The 25,258-nt window shown below is 46.2% G+C and overlaps 2 protein-coding genes across 5 annotated transcripts in view; one reads left to right on the top strand and one right to left on the bottom strand.

The window, feature by feature from the left end:
• Positions 1 to 45: 45 nt before the first annotated feature.
• On the bottom strand, positions 46 to 5,549 carry wnt4b (wingless-type MMTV integration site family, member 4b). Its single transcript, XM_045700426.1, has 9 exons — positions 4,977 to 5,549; positions 4,537 to 4,765; positions 3,730 to 3,883; positions 3,217 to 3,301; positions 2,936 to 3,067; positions 2,656 to 2,798; positions 2,406 to 2,546; positions 2,110 to 2,272; positions 46 to 1,984 (listed from the first exon to the last, which is right to left on the bottom strand). Exons 2-9 carry the CDS (start codon positions 4,623 to 4,625, stop codon positions 1,815 to 1,817), a joined length of 1,077 nt encoding a protein of 358 aa, XP_045556382.1. The 5' UTR covers positions 4,626 to 4,765; positions 4,977 to 5,549; the 3' UTR covers positions 46 to 1,814.
• Positions 5,550 to 13,308: 7,759 nt separating this feature from the next.
• The window catches only part of LOC106576265 (chromodomain-helicase-DNA-binding protein 4), a 46,238-nt gene continuing 34,288 nt past the window's right edge, over positions 13,309 to 25,258 (top strand). For 3 of the 4 annotated variants that reach the window (XM_045700423.1, XM_045700424.1, XM_045700418.1), the window contains exons 1-15: positions 13,328 to 13,528; positions 13,861 to 14,052; positions 14,569 to 14,690; positions 14,921 to 15,205; positions 15,373 to 15,491; positions 15,865 to 15,964; positions 16,240 to 16,453; positions 16,560 to 16,669; positions 16,789 to 16,915; positions 17,279 to 17,448; positions 17,859 to 18,107; positions 18,454 to 18,657; positions 24,045 to 24,256; positions 24,613 to 24,744; positions 24,919 to 25,018. In XM_045700423.1, the coding sequence (XP_045556379.1) occupies positions 13,998 to 14,052; positions 14,569 to 14,690; positions 14,921 to 15,205; positions 15,373 to 15,491; positions 15,865 to 15,964; positions 16,240 to 16,453; positions 16,560 to 16,669; positions 16,789 to 16,915; positions 17,279 to 17,448; positions 17,859 to 18,107; positions 18,454 to 18,657; positions 24,045 to 24,256; positions 24,613 to 24,744; positions 24,919 to 25,018 (2,199 nt within the window). In that variant the 5' untranslated portion in view covers positions 13,328 to 13,528; positions 13,861 to 13,997. Of the gene's footprint in view, positions 13,529 to 13,659; positions 13,744 to 13,860; positions 14,053 to 14,568; positions 14,691 to 14,920; positions 15,206 to 15,372; positions 15,492 to 15,864; positions 15,965 to 16,239; positions 16,454 to 16,559; positions 16,670 to 16,788; positions 16,916 to 17,278; positions 17,449 to 17,858; positions 18,108 to 18,453; positions 18,658 to 24,044; positions 24,257 to 24,612; positions 24,745 to 24,918; positions 25,019 to 25,258 lie in introns of all 4 variants that reach the window. The other variant, XM_045700422.1, reaches the window with a different exon arrangement.

Genomic DNA, 25,258 nt, shown 5'->3' with positions numbered 1-25,258 from the left:
ATACATGTTTCACGTGACGTATACAGCACACATCATAGAAGAAACTGTAGTCAAAACAAGTTTATTTGACCAAGTCTACTGTGCAGAACACTGTAGCAACATGCATCACAATTGTTTCACAGCAGCGTTGGACTAAAGCAACATGGATGCAGACGGACTAGGGGGAGAGGACAGGTATTCTTACTGGTGGAATCTGAGTGGTAGGAGGAGGGGCCACAGGATGATTGATGTACAAATAAATAAAAGACAGAATACATAGTGGCAAAAGACTCATAAATACAGTAAATGTATAAAGACTGCAGCTACCTACTACACTGAAATCAAAAGACTCATAAATACAGCAAATGTATAAAGATTGCAACTACCTACTATACTGAAGTCAAACGCATTTAAGAAAAGGGCTGTAATAATTTCCCTGTTAGTTGTGGTTAATTTCGGCTTTAAACGCTTTGTCAGTTTAAGTTAATTATGTGTGTGTGCTCGCTGTAGGCTGTGTGCCATTGTGATCTAGACAATCACCTACACAGTGTTGGACGCTGGCTTGCAATGCTGCATTATAGTTCCTTTTAGGTTGAAAGAGTACATCATGAGTGTAATATGTTCCATGGGAGTGTTAATATTGCTCTGTGCAGTGAGTTTCCTTTCTCCATGCTTGTTAGTATATCTCTCTACTTTCTGGCATTAGAGGTAATGGGAGAGGTCATTCCACCCTTTCTGCCTTCCCTTGCAGAGGTTTCTGTCATGCGTAGGTCCTCACTCTCAGATTGCACTGGCTTATACTATCCACACGGTTCTTGCCAGAGTCTTAAAGTGTATATCAGGTCAGTTTGTAGAACATGTCATCAAAGTGTTGTTCTACAATGTCTGTACAGGGCTCTACAGCAGGGGTTCCCAACCTTTCCCCCAGGGCCCCACTTCTCACATTTGAAAAATTTAACTTTGTTTAATTTCAGGGACCTAGGATTTTAGGTGGGCTATTTAATGATTATAATAATAATGCATAAGGAAAATAAAGCCTTGACCCGATTTCCCACAATGTTATTCCGCTACCAAATATGTTTTATTAAAATGTATATCAACCTCAATTTAATTCTACATATTATATTTTACAGAAAGTGAATAGATCAATTGATAGCGACAGAGTCACACATTGTATAAGATTACTTCCCAAGCAAAGTCCAATTTCTTTGACTCCTTGACTTTAGGTCGTAGCTCAGATTCTGAATGTCATGGAGACAAACCAATGATATTCCCAGAGTCGCATCTTCCTCGGGCATTTTACCGCTTGTTTCTAGCCTAAAGCTTCACAGATTTATGCATTGTTTTAGATAGGTATAAACAATAAAAAAAAATATACCCCTCAAGTCAAGGAAGGTCCTGCCCCCCCTCCCCCAAAGAAACATTGGCGCCTCCTAGGTTGGGAACCCTGGTTCTAGAGTGTCTGGTCCACAGGAGGTTGCTGGCACCTTAATTGGGGAAGACGGGCTCGTGGTAATGGCTGGAGCGGAATTAGTGGAATAGTATCAAACACATGCCATTCCATTTACTTCGTTCCAGCCGTTATGAGCCGTCCTCCCCTCAGCAGCCTCCACTGGTCTGGTCGTTGTAGTGTTCCAGAATGTCTGGGTAGTGTTGTGTTCTAGAGTGTCTGGGTACTGTTGTGTTCTAGAGTGTCTGGACTGTGTTGTGTCTGGGTAGTGTTCTGGAGTGTCTGGGTAGTGTTCTGGAGTGTCTGGGCTGTGTTCTAGAGTGTCTGGACAGGTGTAAGGTTATTGTGTGTCTTCTCAGTGCTCTGGGTTCTGCATAGACTGGGTTCACTCTCGGCAGGTGTGGATCATCACTGTATTCTTGCACTGCTGGCAGCGGACCGAGCAGCACCAGGAGAACTTACAGGAGCAGCGCTGCACCACCTCGGCCCGGCCTGCCCGGTACCCTGGCCCACAACACACCAGCTCACAGCCATCTGGGGCCAGCCGGGAGGTGCCTGGGAGGGGCGGATGTAGACGAGGTAGAGGAAAGGAAATAAGGATGTGAACATACAAAACAGCCTGATCACCTAATAAAACGTAAATGCTTTATCCCAGTGCTGCTGATGTGACTGAATCTCACCGTTACAGCGTCGGCCCGCCGTCCCGGGAATCCCATTGTCGGGGTCGAGACGGCAGAAGTCCGGAGAGACAGCGAGGTACACCAGGTCCCTGGCAGCGGGAGGTTTGACCTGGGGGTCCCGGGGCAGCAGGGCTGTCCTGGAGCCGATACGAGACAGACGCACCTGGGTGAGTGGGGGTATTTGTTGAATGTTAGAGATTTTGAAAAGACTGGAAGCAGTAAAAAACACTAATTTCCAATGGTTTGTCACCTATTAAATGAATAATGAAGATGATATCCCAAATATATGGCTGTACCTCTGTGGCTCCATCAAAGCGTTCCTTCAGCACCGCGCCGACGCGCCGAAATGGGGGCATGACTTTCCAGCAGGTCCTCAGCTCACAGGATCCCGAGACACCATGACACTTACACTCCACCTGCATGTTATGGAGGATAGCCTGGGGATGGAGGAATGTAAAAGAACAATCAGGAAGTCAAAGGAAACAACGAAAAAGATGATAGAAGTGAAGATTGATGATGTCATCAGAGTGCCCCACCGCCACCAACCTTCCGTCCAGCCTCATTGTTATGGACATTCATGAGGGGTCTCCCTGCCGACATCCCCTTGGCACGCTCTGTCTCATCCACGAAGGTCTGGGAGAAGGCCACACCATATGAAAGGTTATCACTGCACCCAGACCACTGGAATCCTGCAGGACAGACAGAAAGATGTTGACAGCATCTGCACATTTCCAATTATGTGCAGACAGCAAGAGAGACAGACATATAGACCGATGTCTAGACACAAGCGTAGACAGAGGATCAGAGGCCCACACCCCAGACTCACCCTCGGGACTGACCCCTCTGACCTTCCTGTCGCAGCCACACCGCTCTAGCTCCCCCCGGCTGCAGCCTCGCGTCACTGCAACCGCCACCGCCGCCGAGGACAGGGCGTGCACAAAGGCCGCCTCACGCGTGCCTGGTTTTTAGAAGAGTTCAAGACAGCAATTGAGTCATTTACCATGTCATCACATGTGGAATCAACGGCTTCTCTGTTACCAGCATGTTAATGACTGTGGTTCAACCCCAGATTTCCAGTGGTAACTAGAGAGGCCCTGCTGTCCTCACCTTGGCTCATGACTCTACCGAACACGTTGACTCCACGCGGGGTGGTGGAGCAGTTCCAACGGCGATTACGAAACTGGTGCTGGCACTGATCAGACCAACAGCCAAGCCAATGGGACCAAGGGTTCAGGGTTCATATAGACAGGCAGATAGACATTTTACATAGGTGCTGAGGAGAGTGAACTTTGGTAAAACTGGTGCAATTGTTTAATACTTTACTGAGTAGAGATGAGGGGATGTTAATGAGGCTGGTTAAAGAGGAAGAAGAAAATGATCATAATAATAATAATAAATACAAATGAGGAGGATGATTGAGGAGGTTAATGATGACACTCCTCCACACTGATTGATATGGATGTCGCTTGAAGAAGATGATTTTGGTGATGAGGATGTTGAAGATGACTGTAACAACAGCGCTGATGATGCTGATTGAAGATCATGTGGAAGATGACTCTTCCACATGGACTTCACTACTTTTGTAACACAACCGATGACAGTTCTGTCCCAGGCTCATACCTCCTCTATGACCATCTCGGCTGCCTTGCGCACAGACTCCATGACCTCTCCCCGCGCCCTGCACACCCCCACCTGCCCCACGGACAGTCCCCTCAGCCGCCCACAGGGGGCAGCACCCGACACGGGCCGCGAGCGCGGCATCCTCGCCAGGGAGCTGATAAAGAGAGGGAGAGATGAAGATGCAGGAGAGAGAGGGGAGGGGGAGATAGAGGAAGAGAAAGTGGGGGAGATGGGGATTGAGGGAGAGCGAGGGGGTAAATGGCGAGAAGGGGTGAGATAGAGGATAAGGATAGAGGAAGAGAAGGGGCGAAAGAGCCAATGATGAGTGAAAGAGGAGTGAACACAGGGGACAGGGTTTCAGAGAGAGAAAGAGAAGAGAAAGACCAGCAGACCAAAGGGATAGAGGAGACACAGTGAAGAGAGAGAGAGAGAGAGAGAGAGAGAGAGAGAGAGAGAGAGAGAGAGAGAGAGAGAGAGAGAGAGAGAGAGAGAGAGAGAGAGAGAGAGAGAGAGAGAGAGAGAGAGAGAGAGAGAGAGAGAGAGAGAGAGAGAGAGAGAGAGAGAGAGAGAGAGAGAGAGAGAGAGAGAGAGAGAGAGAGAGAGGACAAGAGAAAGACCAGCAGACCAAAGGGACAGAGAAGACACAGTGAAGGGAGGGAGGACAAGAGAGAAAAGGTCAGCAAGGGAGAGACAAAGAGAGAAAGGGGAGCGACAGAAAGAGATTTAGAGGCACGTCACCATCTTTTAAAAGTTATAGCATGACAAACAAACTCTCTCTTTCTCTCCCTCCTGGAACGCCAGACTTACAGCCAGTTGGTTGCCATGGTCGGGTGGGTTGCCCATAGCAACAGCAGGAGGAGTTGTGCCGTGAGATTGACAGCGGAGACAGTTGGCATCAGACTGTCTGTCTGTCCGTCTCCGTGGGTCAGTGAGTGTCCTTGGGCGGCAGTCTGCCCGTTTCCACGGTTATGCCTCGTTGTCTGTCAGTGTGTCAGTTAGTTCTATGGTTCCGAGCTTGGGGATGATCCCCTCATATCTGCAGATAGGAGAAGGTCGACCTGGTTAGTTCAGTAATGTGTTCTGTCGGAGAAGCTCATCTCTCCCTCTTACAGCTTATTCACAACCATCAGGTCTGTGATCAAGACTGTAGATCAGGGTGCTATTTCATTTTCTATGAAAAATGCTATATATATTACATAACAAGTTCTCTGGATGAGTACAGCTTAGTAATAAAGGTGGGTTCTTACCAGTTCATGTCCAACACTGTCCAGTAGTTTTTCTCTTTGGAAATGTGTCTGACCAGATTGAAAATCAAATCAAATTTCTCAGTGAATGGTATCAATCTTATAGATGAACAATTTCCACCTGTGTGATAGCAGAAACATGCCTATAGGAAGGTCTTGTCATGTAAAGTTATCCAGGTACACGTCTAAAAAAACTAAATTAGAAAAATAAAATTGTCATATCCAAATAGTATAGTTCTTGACCAAATAAAACTCAAAATTATGACACAGAATTATTACACTTTTTGTTTGTCTGATTCCCCTCTATCTTTCTTTCTATCTCTCTCTCTCTCTCTCTCACTCTTTCTATCTCTCTCTCTCTAGAAAATGTTTGAGAGAGAGAAAGAGACTAATATTATAACACAAAGAACAAAAGTGAGGGAAACTCAACATCCAAAAAAGCCCCTAAAATTTTGATAGGTAAATATGTAAAAAAGCATTTTTCCTCTCTGCTGTTTGTCCTTTGGTTGCTTCCCCTCGTTAAGAAAACGAATGTGTGTCTAGTCCTGTAAAAGACCGAAAGAAAAAGTGAGAATGGTGAGATGGGAGTGATGGGTTATAAAGGAGGGAGAGAGCGAGGGAGGGAGTGAGGGAGAGAGAGGGAGAGAGAGAGAGAGAGAAGAGATGCAGGGTGGGAGTCAGAGGGAGGGGACACTGTGTAATGGTTACACTACAGTACATTAACATTGACACTGATGAATGGCATGGGCTCCATTGTGCATGTTAAGCACAAGACATAATATGTGACCCAGACCGGAGAGAGGGAGAGCTAAACAGAATTCTGCTGAATGGTTCATTTAGAGCGTGGTGTGTGTGTGTGTGTGTGTGTGTGTGTGTGTGTGTGTGTGTGTGTGTGTGTGTGTGTGTGTGTGTGTGTGTGTGTGTGAGCGTGTGTGTACGCATGTGCGTGTGTGTGTGTACGCATGTGCGTGTGTGTGTGTGTGTGTGTACGCGTGTGCGTGCGCACCAGTTTCCAAGAACTTTAAAAGCACCTGTCAGAATATGTCTCTGTTCATTCAGTGGCCCTAGCTACAGGTTCTCACTGATGCCACATTGTGTATTTGACTGAAGCGTGCAGTGGTTACTGTGGCCTGTATGAAATACCCAGCAGAAGATGAAGGACCCTGGGACTAAACACCTCCTTCTGCAACTGGATCCTGGACTTCCAGACAGGCTGCCCCCAGGTGGTAATGGTAGGTAACAACACATCCACCACGCTGATCCTCAACACGGGGGCCCCTCAGGGGTGCGTGCTCAGTCCCCTCCTGTACTCCCTGTTCACTCATGACTGCATGGCCAGGCCCGACTCCAGCACCATATTCATTAAGTTTGCTGATGACACAACAGTGGTAGGCCTGATCACCGACAACGATGAGACAGCCTATATGGAGGAGGTCAGAGACCTGAACGTGTGGAGCAAGGACAACAACCTCTCCCTCAACGTGATCAAGACAAAGGAGATGATTGTGGAATACAGGAAAAGGAGGAACAAGCACGCCCCCATTCTCATCGATGGGGCTGTAGTGGAGCAGGTTGAGAGCTTCAACTTGGTGTCCACATCACCAACGAACTAACATGGTCCAAGCACACAAAGAGAGTCGTGAAGAGGGCACGATAAAACCTATTCCCCCTCAGGAGACTGAAAAGATTTTACAGCTGCACCATCGAGAGCATCCTGACGGTTTGCATCACTGCCTGGTTTGGCAACTGCTCGGCCTCCGACCGCAAGGCACTACAGAAGGTAGTGCATACGGCCCAGTACATCATCGGGGCCAAGCTTCCTGCCATCCAGGACTTCTATACCAAGCGGTGTCAGAGGAAGGCCCTAAAAATTGTGAAAGACTCCAGCCACTCTAGTCATAGACTGTTCTCTCTGCTACTGCACGGCAAGTGGTACCGGAACGCCAAGTCTAGGTCCAAGAGGCTTCTAAACAGCTTCTACCCCCAAGCCATAAGTCTCCTCGACAGCTAATCAAATGGCTACCCAGACTACCCCCCCCCCCACGCTACTGCGTCTCTCTATTATTATCTATGCATAGCAACTTTAATAACTCTACCTACATGTACATAATTACCTCAATTACCTCGACACCGGTGCCCCCGCACACTCTGTACCAGTACCCCCTGTATATAGCCTCCACATTGACTCTGTACCGGTACCCCCTGTATATAGCCTCCACATTGACTCTGTACCGGTACCCCCTGTAAATAGCCCCCTATTGTTATTTACTGCTGCTCTTAATTATTTGTTATTTTTATCTCTTACTTTTGGGGGTAAGGTTATAGAGAGGCACCTGTTGTATTCAGCATTTCACTGTAAGGTTATAGAGAGGCACCTGTTGTATTCGGTACATGTGACTAATAACATTTGATTTGAAATAGAGATGACTATACCCACCCTCGTCCAGGAATTGCGACACTAAGCTTTTTGTGTATATATGTATGTGAGAAAGTGTCTTACCTAATGTTTAATCTTCCCAAACTTTGTTGCTCTTTTTACGAGTTCCCCCCCTCCCCTCCTCTAGCTTGCCTTCTCCTTCGCTCTTTCTCTGCCTCTCTATATTGTCTTAGAAGAAGGGGTGACATTTAGACAAGGGGAAGAAAACACACTGGCGACAAATATTGGAACGAAGGCAAATAAATCACGAAAGTGGAGGGGAGGGAGGGAGGGATGGAGTGAGGGATGAAGAGAGAAACTACTGGGTTGTTAAACTGAGGTTAAGGGGTAAAGGGAAAGGGGGCAGAAAGGAACATTCAGGGATGTAGAGTAGAAGGAAAGTCTGATATTAGAGTTCAGGGAGAGGGGTTGGTGCTCCCTTATGGTCCTGTACAGCACTCTGTGTGTGTGTGTGTGTGTGTGTGTGTGTGTGTGTGTGTGTGTGTGTGTGTGTGTGTGTGTGTGTGCGTGTGCGTGCGTGCGTGCGTGCGTGCGTGCGTGCGTGCGTACGTACTTAGGGATACCCCTGCTGCTGGGGTGTATTCTGGCCCAGCGCTGGAACACCTGAGTGAACTAATTTATTACTTGTGTTATATCTCCAGTAGTTGATTTAGGTGTTTTAGTGCTAGGTAGTAACAAAAACCTGCACACTTTGGCTGTCCAGGGATGGGATTGGTGATCTATGCCCATCACTTATAGGCCTATCTAATTAATGTAATAGTGCTGAACAATGTTTGGTTAACTCATTGAAAGAGGTGTATGAGGCCCTTGTAGCCCTTCTGACCCCTGCCCTACGACCTATAATGATATCACTATCTGATGGCATGGCATACCATAGTCTACCTGAACCCAGTGACACGAGGCCCTCTCCGAACAAACAAATAAATAACCTAATTCTGGGTTGGCTCCACTGCCCCCCTCCCACCACCCAAACCTCTCTCTCCGTTTGAACAGTCCCTCTCTCTGTTTCCCTCCTCCCTCTTTTTTTAACTCTACTCCATGTCGTATTCCTCCTTTGTGTCCGTCCATTTCTCTCAGTGACGTCTTCCGCTGTATCCCCCAGCAATGCCATGGTGATGGGCTCGCCACTGTTACGTCCGGCGCCTCCGTTGTGCTCATCCCTCCGTCCCTTCACCCCTCTCTCGTAAATAACATCCCCTCTTTTTTATCTTTCCTCCTGTTGGAGCCCTTTTTATCATCCTAGATGACCTCACTTACGCTCTGATTGTCTATAGTCACATTGCAGGTGTGAACTAGCTACCCCAACACCTGTGCCCATTGAGTAGTTTGTGTAACTTAGAGGTTTCCTAACTTCCAGGTGGGTGGTGCAGTTAGAGGTGTTATGCATGGCGCACCTCAAAGGGGCAACTGTGGCCAAATTCAATATCTTTGAATTCATTCTGTGTATAAAAAATTATATCTTGGATACTTTTATCCTACAAAGAAATACAACTGATGGGGCATGAGTACACATTGGTGGTGGATATTGGCTTGAGTTCCAGTGCTTTGAGCATTGAAAACGTGCTATATAAATTCAGCCCTATAGCATTATGATGATGTAGCTAGTCTAACAGGTAGGGCTGCACTGCCACTCCATCCAGATATCTCTACTGTACTGTTATCTCATAGTGTGCTGATTATTACTGGATGGCCAGCTGACCTCATTCTCCCATGGTCGCCCTTGGTAACCATTAACTCTATTGCAAAGCCTTCTCGTAGGTTATTATGGGATGGAAATTTGATCCCTCCTTTTTTCGACCCTCTGGTGGTAGCTCTCTCTCCTTGTCTCTTGCTCTTTCTCAGGTGGTATCGCTCTCTCTCCCTCTCTCTCTCTCTGGTGGTCTTTCTCTCTCCCAGGGGAAATGCTAGCTGTTTTCCCAGCCTGAGTATGAACAAGCAGTCATATCTGACTTAGACGCTACCATTTACTATAAAGGCACACCCAGCGGAGAGAGAGGTTTCTTCTGAAGCTACCCATTTCCATTGTAAGGACGGGCTGAATAGTAAATTAGTACTGCTGAATGTACTACCATATGAAAGTGTGCTTGCACTTATAACGTGTTTCTGTGTATGAGAAGTGGTGAAGGGAGCTGTGAATATTATGGGATGGATGTGTTAGAGGGGTGAGCAGCAGATGTGTGGAGGTGGGGGCAGTGTGTGGGGCTCTGAATATTATGGGATTGATGCGTTATTAGGCGGTGGGTGGGTGTGTGTGTGTGTGTGGGGGGGGGCAGTGGCTGTGAGAGGAAGGGAGGGGATTGTGAGTATTATGGGATAGAGAGGTTGTCAGGCAGGGGCCTGAGAGGGGGAAGCTAGGGGAGAGTGTGGGGTTGAGCGGGTATGGGGGATAAGAGTGGAATGTGTGTGTGTGTGTGTGTGTGTGTGTGTGTGTGTGTGTGTGTGTGTGTGTGTGTGGGTTGAGCGGGTATGGGGGATAAGAGTGGAGTGTGTGTGTGTGTGTGTGTGTGTGTGTGTGTGTGTGTGTGTGTGTGTGTGTGTGTGTGTGCATGCGTGCGTGCGTGTGCATGCGTGTGTTTGTGTGTAGGGTGCTATGAATACTATGGGATTCAGGTGTTATGAAATGGAAGGGGGGTTGTATGGGTTTGGGGGGGGGTAACAGAGCATCCAATCACAGACAACAGACTGTCTGACATTGGGGCTTGGGGTCATGGCGAGGAGAAATGTTATGAGGTGTGCAGTCAGAAAGGCAGAGAGAGTAATGGCTCACTACACCTGGGCTGGACACACTGGCAGACAGGTGTAGAGAGACATTGGGTTCCCTCCAGGGTTGGTGTGGCAACTCCATTTGAACAATAACAGTCATACCTGGAAGACATACACTTTACAGCTCAACAATAAAAACAATCTGAATTTCAATTGACCATTACCCCAGTAGAAACATTAGCTAATTAAACCCCACCCAGGCAGAGATTATTCTGGTGTAGGGCCTCTTGCATCCAGGGCACAGTCAGTGCACTTGACCTGTAGAGGGAGTAGGATCCCTATTAAGTACAGCACCAGAAGACATATCTACTGGACAGGTGTTTGTTCTATGTTTTTAAGGATCTGTCTGTCTGTCTGTCTGTCTGTCTGTCTGTCTGTCTGTCTGTCTGTCTGTCTGTCTGTCTGTCTGTCTGTCTGTCTGTCTGTCTGTCTGTCTGTCTGTCTGACTGAATGCTTACCTGTCCCTTTTTGTCTGGATGCCTGTGTGTGTGTGTGTGTGTGTGTGTGTGTCGTGGGTGTGTCTAACCTTTCCCCCCTGTCTAGCAGTGTATTCCTTCATTATCCCAGCTGTCATCACTTGTCTGTCTACCTGTCTGACAGACCGCCACCTTTGCCCCCAATCCCTCCCCAACCTTCATCTCCAGGGTTTGGCTCAGAGGGCTACTATACATGGGTGCATCTCAATAGTTTAAAAAGGTCTCCTCTCCTAATCTCTGCACTGACCTGAAAACACAGGATAGGTGAAAGCAATGTTCTGTAGGTGCATATTAAGGAGTTTCTCTCACCTGTCCATTTCTTGCACATCAATGCAGATCAAGAAAAGAAGACAAAGACAAGAAGGCACACTAGACTATTTACATGTTCCCTATTATGGTCAGCAGGCTCCTGTTACAGAGCCATAGTATTATGGGATGTTGTGCCGCTGTGATTCAGAAGGGGTGGGGAATATGGAGAGGGAAGGACAGAGGAAGGTTTACCCCCCCAATCTCCATAGTGACAGAGCACAGGAGAGAAAGAAGGTGAGAGAGTGAGTTTATTCTGTTGGTTTGGCTCAATAGCTTTTAGGAACTGATTTACTAAGCATTTTCACCTGTTATTATCAGGGGAATAAAACATGAAAGGTAGAACAAAAAGATACAAGTGTAAATAGCAACAATTTAATTTTCTTCGTCTGCTTATTCCCTCTGCAAAAAAACAGGATGTAAACTTTACAGTGGTGCACAGACACACAAAGATGCACACACACCCCATAAGGACAGAATCCAACCATTCAGAGTGATGCATGACAGTCCACAGTCCATCCATATAAACACAATGCATCCATCACACATATCCCAGATGACTTGATTCTTATCACTGATTCAGTCCTAACACATTAGGGTATAAATCAAATGATCAATCGATCAAATCTAATTGATAAAGCCCTTTTTTACATCTGCAGTTGTCACAAGATGTCACAAGGTGATACCCCATAAGGGTCACTACAGACCCTGGTTCAATTCCAGGCTGTATCACAACAGGCCGTGATTTGGAGTCCCATAGGGCTGCGCACAATTGGCCCAGCGTCGTCCTGGTTAGGGTTTGGCTGGGGTAGGCCGTCTTTGTAAATAAGAATTTGTTCTTAACTGACTTGTCTATCATCTATGCATAGTCACTTTAATAACTCTACCTTCATGTACATATTACCTCAACTAACCGGTGCCCCCGCAGATTGTCGCTGTACCGGTACCCCCCTGTATATAGTCTCGCTATTGTTATTTTACTGCTGCTCTTTAATTACTTGTTACTTTTATTTCTTATTCTTATCCGTATTTTTTTAAACTGCATTGTTGGTTAGGGGCTCATAAGTAAACATCTCATTGTAAGGTCTGCTTTGTAACCTGTTGTATTCAGCACATGTGGCTAATAACATTTTATTTTATTTGATAGTTAAATAAAGGTTAAATAAAATACAAAATAAAAACATGCCAATGCTGTCAGGTAGTGTGTTTGCAAACACGGCATCAAAACATTAACATTCCTGGTCAATGCAATCTATTGACCATCTGTTGACCAATTCAAGACTGAATGCATCTGTGTATACTTTAGATCTGTGGTTTCCAACCTGTTTCAGCTACTGTACCACCAGCTGAATTTTGCTCTGCCCAGAGTACCCCTGAAGTACCCCCTCATGTGCATTTTTCTAGTAGGCCTATGGTCTGATGAGTCTTCTTAAGCCCCCCCTGTGGATAGGTCAGGTACCCTCAGGAGTCCTAGTACCCCTGGTTGGGAACCACTGCTTTAGATGCTCTTCTATATGGTTGAATTCTCTGTGGGGGTCAATGCATTGTTGACCCTGTTTCACATTCTAGTTTCCTCTACCCTGTCCACAGCACTGCATGCATAAGGTAGGCTGTGAGGGCTATGGGGACAATAGACCCCAACTGCACTGTGCCGTCCCATAAGTTGTTCTGTTGAGTCCAGAGACAGGTGCCTAACATGGGACACAGCAGTCCATCATTGACACAAGCAGTACATGTTTCTGGTATCCATGTGGGTCCGGACAATCACATGTGTGTGGCAAACCTGTTGTGTTGTGTTGATGTGTGTATTTAAGACTAAGCCATGTGTACCATGCACTTTAGTACAGTTGGCCTAGAGTTATTCCCATGCAAGTGTTATAAAGCAGTCTTATACTGTGAGTGCAGTCTGTAAGTAAGTACGCACAGTGGTAGCCTAGCCTACGTGTGGGCTTCCATAGGTCTTCTGGGTGCAGTGGTAGACATGCCAGGTGGACAGTCTGTGAATATTATGGTCTGTCACCAGTGGCCTAGAGTTTCCCTGGAGACCATGTGACTGGTATTTTTTCTCCTGTCTTTTTAGGAGTTGTGTTTATTATGGGATGTTGGTGGCTGGAGTATTATGGTCTGCCAAAGAGAGGGCGGAAGGAGGAGTGTATCCATGACAACGGGGTTTCTAAGGGGCTGGGACTGAAGGGTGTGTGTGCAGTAGAAATGTATGTGCATGAGCATGTGTGTGTGTGTGTGTGTGTGGAGGGGGGAGGTGCGTGCAAGCTGAGTATTATGGTCTGTCTGTTGCGAGGTAACTATGCAGAGTTGTGTGAGTCCGAGGGAGGGGGGGGGAGGATTATTCTGGGATGTCTGCCCCCTTTGTGTGTTTGTGAGGATGTTAGCTAAGCTCTGCTAGACACTGAGGCTGGGGGAGAGAAGGGGGACGGAGTGTGCAACCTGTTTTGCGGGGTCATTAACGACATATTTTACTGGATATTGTTGCTCATTCATTTATATTATAGACTAATACCATTGCTGAGAGACAATTATTACACGAAGGAAACCAATATCTAACAGGGACTACAGTAAGTTTCTTACAAGTCTTAGGGGTTTCACTTGAACCCTGACTGTAACTGTAAGTTTGCCTAAATTGAGTTTGTATCGCGAGTGGGGCAGTATTCCAGAGAGTACTATAATGTACCTTTCTATTCAATAGACGATGATTGACGGGTGTCCATTGCTACAGCTTCCTGCGCGGTGTGGACAGAGGCATGCCAGTTGAAAACAAATGTTTTTCGATGTAATAAGATAGTTAACATGTCACACCGTGACCTGTCAATGTAATAAATACTAATTATTATTCGAAAAATACCAATAGGATTGCTAATTCAAGCAAAGGTTTTTTTTCTTCTTCCAGCGACCCTCCCCTCCCCAGGACACCCCCGTTCCATTCTCCACTACCCACACGTCATTTGCCCTCCTCCCTCACAAGATCGGGCAGGGTTCGGTGGAGGGATTAGCTCGCTTTTAATTAAAATTTATTATTATTGAAATATGTCGGGAAGCGAGGACGAGAGGGAAGACTTGGAACCTACGGTACTTGCACATGGTAAGACAACAATTTATTTTTTCAGAACAAGCTTGCAGGTTGGTAACGTTAGTTAACGTTACATTAGCTAGTTAGCGAGCTGATTTGCTAGCTACTCTAGTCTGGTACTAGTTGTAACAATTTACAATAGGCAGCCCAGTTCGCTAGCTAGCCGAATGTTTTGCTTCTACGCTAGCTGGCAAACTTGATAGCACGTTAGCTATCTACCAATAGAGTGCGTGAATATTTACACTGTCAATGCATGCGTGTTGTTGTTAGAAGTTGCGTCCACGACCATTTGCTGGCCGTCACACGAGTCATGCCTCTGTTTGGTAATGTACTGTCAACTGGCGTGCAGTGCGTTCTTTATATCAAAAGGTATCTAAAACACTGTCAATAAAGCTTGTCTGGAGTTTACAGTTTTAGAATTTTATACAAATCCGTCGGTCATTTATGAATATATATTTTTATTCATATAATTATCTCAATCAATTATGCATTTTATTAAATCAATTCCTGTACCCTTTCCATCGGCAGATGAGGAGGAACCAGAAGAGGCTGTGTCTGACGTCGAGGTCCCCACCAAGTCAAAGAAGAAGAAGAAAGCCAAGAAGAGCCGTGAGAGCAGGATCAGCAAGAGACCAAGACCTGTCAGAGAGGTAGGATGGGCATGATCCTTCCTTACATGAAGTATCCTAGTCACTGATATCAGCGATTTCTCCAAGGAAGTTGGGAGGGAAGAATGCATTTTGAAGTATAATAATAACAACACAGATAGCCCCTAGCCTTTGACCGTTTTGACCTGTCCTTAGTATACATTTTCCGCATTTGTGAGATTTTTTTCTTCTTCATATTTGTATCTATGTTGACTCATTTTGTTTCCTCTCAGGAGGTGCCAGTCAGCTCACCAGAACCCTTCTTAGCAGTAGAGCAAGTAGCGAGGGAGGAGGAAGAGGGAGGAGGAGGTAGGGCCAGGTCAGAAAGCGAGGGAAGTGATTACGCCCCGAGGGGGAAGAAGAAGAAGCGCTCCAGCTCCTCCAAAGACAAGAAGAAGGGAGGAGGGACGAGTGGAGAAAAGGAGAAAGGTGGTGGTGGCTCATCCAGCTCCAAGAGTAAACACAAAGAACCAGAACTAGAGAAAGATGAGGATGAAGATGATGATGAAGATAGCCAGGTGAGGATGAAGTCTAAGAGGATGTGGGTGGTGCGGGTGGGGTGAACAAGGGAGACGTTGGAGTTGTTCTCTGTTTGGATTTGAAGCAGCCCCTGCAATGCACTTAATGACCCTGTTGGCTCACTGACCCTGAATGTAATGATATCCTAACTCCGCCCCCTCTCTAGGAGCCCAAGAGCTCCACTCAGCTGCTGGAGGACTGGGGCATGAAAGACATCGACCATGTCTTCACTCAGAAGGACTACACCACCATCACCAACTACAAGGCCTTCAGCCAGTTTGTCAGGTTAACACACCTCTCTCACGTCTCATGCTTTCTACTTGCTTTTTGCTATTCTCCTTCTGTTTCCACTGTAGCAGGTTTCAGTACCACTTCACCTGGATAACGCAGCTTTTGTGGATCGGGGGAGAAAGTTACTTCATACCTGTGTGTGACTGAGCTAGCTACGACCAGTCTGAAACTGCCCCTACTTCTACCCCGAACTTAAACTAACATAGCAGGCGTAAAAAGAGACGCTTGAACGGAGTCCCCACATCTGTTTTTCAGAGCAAATGGAAGTTATGTTGAAAATACTGTATCCCTGAAAACTGCAAACATCCACTTTCTGCCGGCCCCCCGCAGAGTGCCCCAAACTTAACCTCTGCCCTTACTTCCCCAGACCCCTCATCGCAGCCAAGAACCCTAAGATCGCTGTGTCCAGGATGATGACTCTGATGATGGCCAAGTGGAGGGAGTTCAGCACCAACAACCCTCTGAAGGTAACACAACCCAATACAAGGCATTGCTATTACATAACATTACATTGCTATAACATGACATTGACATTACTTTGCTATAACATGACATTACTTTGCTATAACATGACATTACTTTGCTATAACATGACATTACATTGCTATAACATGACATTACATTGCTATTACATAACATTACATTGCTAATACAATACATTACAAATGTATTTTGACTATGATTGCATGTTCTTTATAGCAACGGTCCTGATTTCCATCCTGCGTTGTGTAACCCTCTGTAGGGCTGTGCCAGTGCCAACGCAGCCCTGGCAGCTGCCAACGTGGCTGCGGCCGTGGAAAGCATGGTGGTGGCAGGGACAGAGGCAGGAGGGGATACAGGGGCGGGGGGTAGTGCCGCTAAAGACTCCCCTTCAGCTACACCCGCTTCCGTACCTGTAGCTGTGCCCGCTGTGTCTGCACCCCCACTCCGCAAGGCCAAGACCAAAGAGGGCAAAGGTGAGGAACAAGTTAAAGGAATGCTGATGGAGGGAGCATGTATAATATTATTGTTGGGCATTTGTTGTAGAATAAGGGAATAATTGAACTCCATCTCCCTCTGCAGGCCCCAATGCTCGCAGGAGGTCCAAGCCTGCCCCCAAGCCCAAAGCCAAGAAGGTGGCTCCGCTCAAGATCAAACTGGGAGGCTTCAACAGCAAGAGGAAGAGATCCTCGGTAAGAACACTTAACTTGTCTGAGAATCAACTGATATGCAGTAACCCTTGCCATACTTCTGTCCCACAATTCTATCATTGTATCTTTGTCTCTGTTTCTCTCTCTCCCTGTGTTGTCAGAGTGAGGAGGATGAGCTTGACGTGGAGAGTGACTTTGACGACGGGACCTTTGAAGTGTCGGACGGCTCCAACAGCCACAGCAGCCGCTCCAAGAAGAAGGCCAAGACCGCCAAGAAGAAGAAGAAAGGTTGGCATGGGAACGCAACTGTCATCTCTTGACCTCTCATTCCATGTAATGGAGGTGTCTACATGCTATAGCTTGGGGCTATAGCATGTAGACTAGTGGTCAGTCACATACCTTAGGTCAGGAGAGCTATAGGGGGTGCAGGCTTTTGTTCCAGTCCAGCACTAACACACTTGATTCAACTAATTGTGTTGTTGATGATCATGTGATTAGAGGAATCAGATGTAGTTGCTCTGGGCTGAAACCAAGGACCTGGCTGTCAGCCAATCCTCTGATAATATTAGATGTTTTTAACAGGACCATCATCATGTACCATCCCCCTCCCTCCTAACTCCTCCCTCCTAACTCCTCCTCTTCCCATCCCAGTTGAGGAGGATGGTGACGGCTATGAGACAGACCACCAGGACTACTGTGAGGTGTGCCAGCAGGGAGGGGAGATCATCCTGTGTGACACCTGTCCCAGGGCCTACCACATGGTCTGTCTGGACCCTGACATGGAGAAGGCCCCCGAGGGCAAGTGGAGCTGCCCCCACTGTGTAAGTACACAATGTACCCAGTCTGAATTAGTCCAACCCATGGCTAGGTAGAGTTTACACCATATTGCTTGTATACACTGTATGTATTTTCTCTTTAATGACTAAAGATTGGTGTGATATCCTATTTTTGATGTTGATCTTTTTCTCTCCTGGTCCTTCTCTCTTTCACTCCTCCTATCTTTCACTCTCCTTCCCTTTGTTCTTCATCACTCCCCCCTTTCCCCCACTCTCGCTTCCCCTCCATCATTCCTAACCCTCTCTTCCCATTTCCTCTCAACACCCCTCCACCTCCTCCCTCTCCCTCCTCACTCCCCTTCCTGCACTCTCACTACCCCCTTTGCCACACCCCTCCCGCATTCTTGTCCCCCCCCTGCTCTCTCCTCCCACTCTCTTTTTGTTCCTCCCTCCAGGAGAAAGAGGGGATCCAGTGGGAGGCCAGAGAGGAGCTGTCTGAGGGAGAGGGGGAGGACGAGGAGGTGGGGAGGGATGAGGGATGGGTAGAGGAGGAGGATGACCATCACATAGAGTTCTGCAGGGTGTGTAAGGATGGAGGAGAGCTGCTGTGCTGTGACACCTGTACCTCCTCCTACCACATCCACTGCCTCAACCCCCCCCTCCCTGAGATACCCAACGGGGAATGGATCTGCCCACGCTGCATGGTGAGCCCTGCCACCCTGTGTGTGAGAGAGAGAGAATGAATCTCAACGTATGGGTGTTGGATGTAAATTATTATTAAAGAGAACATGTTCTGTTATACTTGTGTGGGTGGCTACACCTACATCATATGGAATTCTTGATTTGAGTTGAGTCAGCTATACAGCTGCCATTTCACTCTTATTTCCGATCTCTCCTCGTATATGCTGCCGTTGTTTTTTTATTTTATAATGACGGAAGATTGCAGATATAAATGCAAAAGTAGTGTTGACATGATTGACAAAGAAGGTATTTTCTACACAAGATATTTCTTTGTGAATGTATATCTGATTGTTCCTGAATATCCCTCAGTGCCCGGGCATGAAGGGTAAAGTCCAGAAGGTTCTGACCTGGAAGTGGGGTGAACCTCCGCCCCCTACACCTGTGCCCCGCCCCCTGGACCTCCCAGCCGAGGCCCCAGACCCTGTCCCATTGGCCGGCCGACCAGAGAGGCAGTTCTTTGTCAAATGGTGCAACATGTCTTACTGGCACTGCTCCTGGGTCCAAGAGCTACAGGTAACACGCACAACCAGCAATATGCCACTGTAAAATTCAGGCTCAATTAGGGCTGTGGCGGCCATGACATTTTGTCAGACTGTTATTGTCATGCAAAAGACTGCCGGTCTCATGGTAATTGACCGTTCATGAACATAAACACGTTAGGGGACCGAATGCGGTCGGACCATCACATAATTGCCATGTATATTACTCTTACAGAATTTCCATGAGGGAGAGGATATTGGAAATGTAATCAGCCTACTGGATGATAACTTGTTTAGAACTTGGACAGAAGAATTTAGAACAGACTTTTTCAGACATAACATCGGTACAGCAGATGCCCATATCGTATGGGACACTTTTAAATGTGCCTTTAGAGGCCATGCAATTCAGTACTCATCTATAAAACAAAAGCAATTTAGGTCAAAAGAGTCCATATTAACAAAGGAAATTGAAGGACTAACAGTACAGATAAATAGCAATAAAAACTGTACCATAGAGGCACAGAATAAGTTAGAGGAAAAACACACAAAACTTATTCAAGAAAGATCCAGTGTAATATATTATAAAAAATAAAGCGAGCACCAAATTATTTTTAGATCTTAAAAAAAAAATAGAAAATTGAAATTTGTTACAAATGATGGAGTCACTCATGATGTACCAAACAATATTTTGAAAGAGGAAGTAAAGTATTTTAAGAATGTTTTCGTTTCGGTCTCCTTCATCTCCACAAATCGAAGCTAATTGTATAGGTTTTTCCCCCTATTAATATTCGGCCATACCCAGTCCTTTTTCCATGGTTAAATGCAGTGGTTTGCGCTTTTAGTTTTGTGCGAATGCCACCATCCATCCACAGTTTCTGGTTAGGGTAGGTTTTAATAGTCACACTGGGTACAACATCTCCAATGCACTTCCTTACAAACTCACTCACCGAGTCAGCGTATAGATCAATGTTAATCTCTGAGGCTGCCCGGATCATTTCCCAGTCCCGCGTGATCAAAATAATCTTGAAGCGTGGATTCCGATTGGTCAGACCAGCGTTGAATGGTTCAAGTCACGGGTACATCCTGTTTGAGTTTCTGCCTTTAAGACGGTTGGAGCAAGATGGAGTCGTGATCGCCGAAGGGAGGGCCTTGTATGCATTGCAGAAGTTAGAGTAGCAGTGATCGAGTGTATTGCCCGCGCGAGTGCTGCAATCAATATGCTGATAGAATTTAGGTAGCCTTGTTCTCAAATTTGCTTTGTTAAAATCCCTAGCCACAATAAATGCAGCCTCCAAGATATATGGTTTCCAGTTGACATAGAGTCCAGTGAAGTTCCTTGAGGGCCGTCGCGGTGTCTGCTTGATGGGGTATATACACAGCTGTGATGATAACTGACGAGAATTCTCTTGGGAGATAATATGGCCGGCATTTGATTGTAAGGAATTCTAGGTCGGGTGAGCAGAAGGACTTGAGTTCCTGTATGTTGTTATGATTACACCATGAGTCGTTAATCATGAACCATACAGTCGTGGCCAAAAGTTTTGAGAATGACACAAATATTAATTTCCACAAAGTTTGCTGCTTCAGTGTCTTTAGATATTTTTGTCAGATGTTAATATGGAATAATGAAGTATAATTAAAAGCATTTCATAAGTGTCAAAGGCTTTTATTGACAATTACATGAAGTTGATGCAAAGAGTCAATATTTGCAGTGTTGACCCTTCTTTTTCAAGACATCTGCAATCCGCCCTGGCATGCTGTCAATTAACTTCTGGGCCACATCCTGACTGATGGCAGCCCATTCTTGCATAATCAATGCTTGGAGTTTGTCAGAATTTGTGGGGTTTTGTTTGTCCACCCGCCTCTTGAGGATTGACCACAAGTTCTCAATGGGATTAAGGTCTGGGGAGTTTCCTGGCCATGGACCCAAAATATTGATGTTTTGTTCCCCGAGCCACTTAGTTATCACTTTTTCCTTATGGCAAGGTGCTCCATCATGCTGGAAAAGGCATTGTTCGTCACCAAACTGTTCCTGGATGATTGGGAGAAGTTGCTCTCGGAGGATGTGTTGGTACCATTCCTTATTCATGGCTGTGTTCTTCAGCAAAATTGTGAGTGAGCCCATTCCCTTGGCTGAGAAGCAACCCCACACATGAATGGTCTCAGGATGCTTTACTGTTGGCATGACACAGGACTGATGGTAGCGCTCACCTTGTCCTCTCCGGGCAAACTTTTTTCCAGATGCCCCAAACAATCGGAAAGGGGATTCATCAGAGAAAATGACTTTACCCCAGTCCTCAGCAGTCCAATCCCTGTACCTTTTGCAGAATATCAGTCTGTCCCTAGTGTTTTTCCTGGAGAGAAGTGGCTTCTTTGCTGCCCTTCTTGACACCAGGCCATCCTCCAAAAGTCTTCGACTCACTGTGCGTGCAAATGCACTCACACCTGCCTGCTGCCATTTCTGAGCTAGCTCTGTACTGGTGGTGCCCCTGATCCCGCAGCTGAATCAACTTTAGGAGATGATCCTGGAGCTTGCTGGACTTTCTTGGGCACCCTGAAGCCTTCTTCACAACAATTGAACCGTTCTCCTTGAAGTTCTTGATGATCCGATGAATGGTTGATTTAGGTGCAATCTTACTGGCAGCAATATCCTTGCCTGCGAAGCCCTTTTTGTGCAAAGCAATGATGACGGCACGTGTTTCCTTGCAGGTAACCATGGTTGAAAGAGGAAGAACAATGATTCCAAGCACCACCCTCCTTTTGAAGCTTCCAGTCTGTTATTCGAACTCAATCAGCATGACAGAGTGATCTCCAGCCTTGTCCTCGTCAACACACACCTGTGTTAATGAGAGAATCACTGACATGATGTCAGCTATTCCTTTTGTGGCAGGGCTGAAATGCAGTGGAAATGTTTTTTGGGGATTCAGTTCATTTGCATGGCAAAGAGGGACTTTGCAATTAATTGCAATTCATCTGATCACTCTTAATAACATTCTTGAGTATATGCAAGTTGCCATCATACAAACTCAGGCAGCAGACTTTGTGAAAATTCATATTTGTGTCATTCTCAAAACATTTGGCCACGACTGTACACCCCCGCCCTTCTTCTTCCCAGAGAGGTGTTTATCTCTTTCGGCGTGATGCATGAAGAAGCCCGGTGGCTGAACCGACTCCGACAACGTATCCCGAGAGAGCCATGTTTCCGTGAAACAGGATGTTACAGTCTTTGATGTCTCTCTGGAAGGCAATTTCATCTACATTGTTGTCAAGAGACTGGACATTGGTGAGTAGTATACTTGGAAGCGGTGGGCGGTGTGCACGCCTACGGAGCCTGACCAGGAGGCCGCTCCGTGTGCCTCTTCTGCGGCGACGTTGTTTTGGGTCGGCTGCTGGGATTAGATCCACTGTCCCGGGTGGTGGTCCGAACAAAGGGTCCACTTCGGGAAAGTCGTATTCCTGATCGTAACGTTGGTAAGTTGACGTCGCTCTTATATCCAATAGTTCTTCCCGGCTGTATGTAATAACACTTAAGATTTTCTGGGCTAACAATGTAAGAAATAATACAGAAAAACACTAAATACTGTGTAGTTTCCTAAGGTCTCGAAGCAAGGCGACCATCTCTGTCAGCGCCATCTTCATGAAACGATACAAAAGAGCAAACATGAGAAGCGTAATAAAGGGGGCGTAATCAAGGAGAAAATTATGACCAGGTGTGTGTAATGATGGGGAACAGGTGTGCTTAATATAATAGCCAGTACCGGTGGTTAGTAGACCGGCGACGTTGAGCGCTGGAGGGAGCAGGAGTAGGTGTGACAATATGCTTATAAGTCCCGTGCCATTATTTTATTTTACATGAATTTATAATAAGAAGAATATAATTGAAAATAGCTGAATAAAATAGAAAGGATCTTTTTCCCATTGCGGAGCATATGAAGTGGCTATGTTGAGCGTAAAAGTGATCACTTGAAACAGGTCCTATATGCTAGATTTAAGAGTTATTTGGCAACTTTAGTTGTGAGTGATACAAAGCATAGAATGTCTTAGAAATCAGGCTGCTTCGGTTTTATAGCGGAACATGTGCTTAATATGAGCAGCTGAGAAAGAAATATAAGTACACTTATTTCACTCAACGCGGCAGGTAGCCTAGTGGTTAGAGTGTTGGGCCAGTAACGAAAGGTTGCTGGATCGAATCCCCGAGCTGACAAGGTAAAAATCTGTCGTTCTACCCCTGAACAAGGCAGTTAACCCACTGTTCCCCGGTAGGCCGTCATTGTAAATAAGAATTTGTTCTTATCTGACTTGCCTAGTTAAATAAAACATTTAAAAAGAATAATAATGCAGTCCACACTCAAAGGCAATTACTCAAATTTATTAGGCTAGACCCATTATGTACCAAAGACATCTTAAATCAGTTTTGTTTTATGTTTAATATGCAGTAGTAAATGTATTGTAAAGACACAATCATCATTTTAATTCAGTTTTTTTTCAGCTTGGGGTGATAAGCCTATGCATAAACTCAAATATGCGTTTGGTTGTTTTGAATTAGTCATCACCTGAGAAAGCACTGTCCATTTTGTTATGTTAGGCATTGAAACAACATCCACAACAACCATGTTTTATACTATTTCAACCTGCTGTTAAACTTGTTTCTTCAAATTGATCATCACAGTGAGGTGAGTTTTAAAAGTATGATAGGCCTTCTGTTTTGATGTGTTTGATGTGATTTTCTATTTCATTTGCATTGATGTCAGAGTGGTTAGAGGGACAGTAGAGCCCTGAGTACCTGGCCATTAGGACCTGATGGAGGGACAATAGAGCCCTGAGTACCTGGCCATTAGGACCTGATGGAGGGACAATAGAGCCCTGAGTACCTGGCCATTAGGACCTGATGGAGGGACAATAGAGCCCTGAGTACCTGGCCATTAGGACCTGATGGAGGGACAATAGAGCCCTGAGTACCTGGCCAGTATGACCTGATGGAGGGACAATAGAGCCCTGAGTACCAGACCACTAGTGACCTGATGGAGGGACAATAGAGCCCTGAGTACCAGGCCATTAGGACCTGATGGAGGGACAATAGAGCCCTGAGTACCAGACCATTAGGACCTGATGGAGGGACAATAGAGCCCTGAGTACCATTCCATTAGGACCTGATGGAGGGACAATAAAGCCTTGAGTACCAAGCCATTAGAAGCTGATGGTAGTTAGTAAGTTGGGTACTACCAAAGCATGTCCAGAGTGCATAAAAGGAGATTACCGTGACTCAACAGTCTCGTGGAATTTTACTGCCGTCATGACTGCCGGTGTGGCGGTAATACGGTCACCGCAACAGCCCTAGGCTGAATGTCTTCATCCTTGTGTACTAAATAGAGAGTAGACTCATCTTTTACCCTCTTCAGTCTTTTCTCTCCCTCCCTCCAGTTGGAGCTGAACTGCCAGGTGATGTTCCGTAACTACCAGAGGAAGACGGACATGGACGAGCCCCCGCTGGTGGACTTCGGAGGGGAGGGGGATGATGACAAGAGCACTAAGAGGAAGAACAAGGACCCCCTGTACGTCCACATGGAGGAGGAGTTCTACCGTTACGGAGTCAAGATGGAGTGGCTCATGATCCACCGCATCCTCAACCACAGGTAGCACACACACAGGCACCTGGGATACACACGCTAACACACACACCTGGGATACACACCTGGGATACACACGCTAACACACACACCTGGGATACACACGCTAACGCGCACACACACACACCTGGGATACACACGCTAACACACACACGCACACACCTGGGATACACACGCTAACACACACACGCACACACCTGGGATACACACGGTAATGCGCACACACACCTGGGATACACACGCTAACACACACTCATCTGGGATACACATGCTAACACACACACCTGGGATACACACGCTAACACACCTGGGATACAAACCATAATATCAGCATTCTCCTTCCCTTCACCTCCTCTCTCCAGTGTGGATAAGAAGAACAACGTGCACTACCTGATCAAGTGGAGGGATCTGGCCTACGACCAGGCCTCCTGGGAGAGTGAGGAGATGGACATCCCAGAGTACGACCAATACAAGCAGACCTACTGGAACCACAGGTACACACACACACACACACACACAAAAACATGCACATTCTCACCCATGCATGCACACAAAACTCTGACAACTCTGCCTATAGCAACCTAGAGTAACCTGAAGCAATAATCTAATCCTCTTCATGTCTTTCATATTTCTCTACCTATCCCCTCTTCCATCTCTCTCTCTCTTAGAGAGTTGATGTTGGGAGATGAGGGCAGGCCTGGTAAGAAGCTGAAGAAGATAGCTAAAGTGAAGAAGAGTGAGAAACCCCCTGCTAACCCTGTGGTGGATGTAAGTACGGGTACTTCCTTGTTCCTTTTCATGTAAATCTTCCAAATCTCCCATTCACATTGATTCATGATTCAAATTTCAAATCAAAATCAAATTTATTTTTATATAGCCCTTCGTACATCAGCTGATATTCTCAAAGTGCTGTACAGAAACCCAGCCTAAAACCCCAAACAGCAAGCAAAGCATGTGAAAGAAGCACGGTGGCTAGGAAAAACTCCCTAGGAAAAACTCCCTAGAAAG

The sequence above is a fragment of the Salmo salar genome, chromosome ssa02 (genome assembly GCF_905237065.1).
Source record: "Salmo salar chromosome ssa02, Ssal_v3.1, whole genome shotgun sequence".
NCBI classification, from domain to species: Eukaryota; Metazoa; Chordata; class Actinopteri; order Salmoniformes; family Salmonidae; genus Salmo; species Salmo salar.
Note: the sequence above shows the minus strand (reverse complement) of the source record. Positions and strands in the feature narration are given on the sequence as shown.

Coding starts and splice junctions, on each gene's coding strand:
- wnt4b (XM_045700426.1), bottom strand. CDS start 4,625: ATGCCAACTGTCTCCGCTGTCAATCTCACGGCACAACTCCTCCTGCTG. Junction 3,302..3,729: donor CCGAGATGGTCATAGAGGAG/GTATGAGCCTGG, acceptor TGGTCTGATCAG/TGCCAGCACCAGTTTCGTAA. Junction 2,799..2,935: donor CAGAGGGGTCAGTCCCGAGG/GTGAGTCTGGGG, acceptor TCTGTCCTGCAG/GATTCCAGTGGTCTGGGTGC.